This window comes from Musca vetustissima, unplaced genomic scaffold (genome assembly GCF_032173495.1).
Source record: "Musca vetustissima isolate MV318-11 ecotype Yass unplaced genomic scaffold, APGP_CSIRO_Mvet_v1 utg52970, whole genome shotgun sequence".
Lineage (NCBI taxonomy): Eukaryota > Metazoa > Arthropoda > Insecta > Diptera > Muscidae > Musca > Musca vetustissima.
Window position 1 is genome coordinate 15,225 of NW_026876849.1, and position 3,795 is coordinate 19,019.

The window sequence follows — 3,795 nt, forward strand, 5'->3', positions numbered from 1 at the left end:
ATATATATAGATATTGATGTATGCAGGTGTAGATCAATGCCAAGTGTAGGTATTAATTTATTTTCTTCAGAATTTTTTTTATTATTTTTTTTTTTAATTATTTTTTGGGGAAATTCAACTTTTATTAGGATTTCAATTTATAATATTAACTTTTTTTTAAGAATTTTTATTTTTTTTTTGAAATTTATTTTTTGGGGATTTTTTGCCGATTTTTTCCGTTTTTAATATTTTCTGATTTTATTTTCTAAAATGCAATTTTATTTTCTTTTTTTGTCTGAGGTTTAATTGAAGGATATTTTTTGTTTGTTTGTATTTGTTTGGTTGTGTACGTGAGTCATCCATTATATGAAGAGTGAGTTAGTGAGTGAGGACAGGTCATAGTTTTAGTTTTTTTATTTTTTAGGTTAGTTGATATTGAGATTTGTATTATTTGGGCTTTTTTTGGTTAGGGAAAGGTACTAACTTTATTATGATAAAAATTCAATTTCACACACACACACATACATGATATTGCACACACATTTCAAAAAAACACTCACACATGTAAGAATTTTGAAAAAAAATAACTGGGTATTTACAAACCAAATATATTTTTTGAATTTGAATTTTCTTTTCAAGAATTGTTTTTTTTTTCTCCTTAAATTTTAATACAACTATCAATGGTGATTGCTCAATACAAGTTCAGTGATTAAATATAGTCCTTAAGGATATATATATTTTTTGTAGGCTGTGCTATAATCTACCATATCCCAGGACTATATTTTAAATATACAATTTCGTTTATTTTTTAAATCTAATAATGCCTTAAAACTAACTTTGCTTAAAATCCTATTTTTTTTTTAATCGAACAAATTTTTTTTCCTTAATTTTAAAACTTACTTGTTTAACATAAAAAAATTGCAGTTTCAGTTTTCTTCTTCTTTCTCTTAAATGCTATATAAAAATGTGTGTGTTCGTTTTCAATTTTTAATTGATATAAATAAATAATTCCATGCCATTTTTTTTGGTTTTCATGATATTTCACTTTCTGATTTTTAGTAAATTCGTTTCGATCTCCACATCTCTCTCTCTCTCACGTATTCTTCTCTCAATAAGTCATCAGGGTCGGCTTGAAGCCCAGATTTTTCCGTTGCAAAAATAAGTGGATTTCCCGAAAATTGGGACGATTCGATTCGTTGCGCTGCCAGCACTCACACATCAAATCATAGATTTCACGTGGACAATTCACGGGCATTGTTAGGAATTCCTGGGGAGGATAGAAAAAAAAAACAAAAAAAAAAAAATTTTTAAAATAAAAATTAAAAAAAAAAAATGTTTAAAAAAATTCACTCACATATTTATTATCATCCTGATAGATATGTCCAATATTTTCAATTACTTTGGCATCACTCAAATGTTGATAGGGTTGCTGGCGGGCAAATGTCAGAATTTCCCACAGCGTTACAGCAAATGACCAGACATCGGATTTGGAGGTGAATTTGCCCTGGAACAAAAAACGAAATAAAATTGGGATAACTAGAGCCCCAAAAAATAATAAAAAAAATCCTCGCCATAATATTAATTAATCCACGCCTCTTCTAGAACCTCAAAAATAAATTCACTCTCAAAAATATTTTTTAATAAATCCACGCCTCTTCTAGAATCTCAAAAATATTTTTTAATAAACCCACGCCTCTTCTAGAACCTCACAAATAAATCCACACCTCTTCTAGAACCTCGAAAATAAATCCACGCCTCTTCTAGAACCTCAAAAATAAATCCACGCCTCTTCTAGAACCTCAAAAATAAATCCACGCCTTTTCTAGAACCTCAAAAACCTCAAAAATATTTTTTTAATAAATCCACGCCTTGTCAAAAATATTTTTTAATAAATCCACGCCTTGTCAAAAATATTTTTTAATAAATCCACGCCTTGTCAAAAATATTTTTTAATAAATCCACGCCTTGTCAAAAATATTTTTTAATAAATCCACGCCTTGTCAAAAATATTTTTTAATAAATCCACGCCTTGTCAAAAATATTTTTTAATAAATCCACGCCTTGTCAAAAATATTTTTTAATAAATCCACGCCTCTTCTAGAACCTTAAAAATAAATCCACGCCTCTTCTAGAACCTCAAAAATAAATCCACGCCTCTTCTAGAACCTCAAAAATAAATCCACGCCTCTTCTAGAACCTCAAAAATAAATCCACGCCTCTTCTAGAACCTCAAAAATAAATCCACGCCTCTTCTAGAACCTTAAAAATAAATCCACGCCTCTTCTACATTAAAACGGACGAGGCTATATATGGGAGCTATATCTAAATCTGAACCGATTTTTACGAAACTTAACACACATCATTCTAGATCTAATTCAGTACGCTATACCAAATTTTGGGCAAATCGAAGGATATATAGGGACTTTGGTGCACCATTTAACTAAAATCGGACGAACATATATATGGGATCTATATCTAAATCTGAACAGATTTTCACGAAACTTGGCAAACGTCACTCAGTACGTTATGCCAAATTTCGTGAGATATATAGGGACTTTGGTGCACCATTTACAATAAATCGGACGAAAATATATATGGGAGCTATGTCTAAATCTGAATCGATTTAAATAGAGTTCGTCCTTGGGCCAAATAAATGAGCTGTACCAAATTTTATTCAATTCGGATTATAAATGCGACCTGTACTTTGTTTACAATTTAACACCAACAGACGGAGGGACGGACATGCGTAAATCGACTCAGAAAGTGAGTCTATGCATATTCTCAAAAGGAACTATGGGTCTACCTCGTTTCTTTTGCCTGTTACAAACATATAGCTCTATATATAGTTTCGTTCGATTTGATGTAATATAGTTTCGTCCGATGCATATATAGTTTCGTCCGATTTGATGTAAATGGAAAGAGTAAAAAAAAAGTTCTTTAATAAATCCACGCCTTGGGTAGGCCTTGAAAAAATATTCTTTAATAAATCCACGCCTTGGGTAGGCCTTGAAAAAATATTCTTTAATAAATCCACGCCTTGGGTAGGCCTTGAAAAAATATTCTTTAATAAATCCACGCCTTGGGTAGGCCTTGAAAAAATATTCTTTAATAAATCCACGCCTTGTATGGACAGACCCTTGAAAAAATATTCTTTAATAAATCCACGCCTTGGGTAGGCCTTGAAAAAATATTCTTTAATAAATCCACGCCTTGGGTAGGCCTTGAAAAAATATTCTTTAATAAATCCACGCCTTGGGTAGGCCTTGAAAAAATATTCTTTAATAAATCCACGCCTTGGGTAGGCCTTGAAAAAATATTCTTTAATAAATCCACGCCTTGGGTAGGCCTTGAAAAAATATTCTTTAATAAATCCACGCCTTGGGTAGGCCTTGAAAAAATATTCTTTAATAAATCCACGCCTTGGGTAGGCCTTGAAAAAATATTCTTTAATAAATCCACGCCTTGGGTAGGCCTTGAAAAAATATTCTTTAATAAATCCACGCCTTGGGTAGGCCTTGAAAAAATATTCTTTAATAAATCCACGCCTTGGGTAGGCCTTGAAAAAATATTCTTTAATAAATCCACGCCTTGGGTAGGCCTTGAAAAAATATTCTTTAATAAATCCACGCCTTGGGTAGGCCTTGAAAAAATATTCTTTAATAAATCCACGCCTTGGGTAGGCCTTGAAAAAATATTCTTTAATAAATCCACGCCTTGGGTAGGCCTTGAAAAAATATTCTTTAATAAATCCACGCCTTGGGTAGGCCTTGAAAAAATATTCTTTAATAAATCCACGCCTTGGGTAGGCCTTGAAAA

At 31.5% G+C, this 3,795-nt stretch overlaps 1 protein-coding gene across 1 annotated transcript; it reads right to left on the reverse strand.

Annotated features, from left to right (window-relative positions):
* Positions 1-1,087: 1,087 nt before the first annotated feature.
* On the reverse strand, positions 1,088-1,483 carry LOC133321385 (discoidin domain-containing receptor 2-like; the record flags this gene model as incomplete). The annotated part of the gene is made up of 2 exons (XM_061530473.1): positions 1,088-1,246; positions 1,334-1,483. Coding segments are annotated over 2 exons (309 nt in total), but the record flags the coding sequence as incomplete, so codon positions are not given.
* Between the last annotated feature and the right edge of the window lie 2,312 nt (positions 1,484-3,795).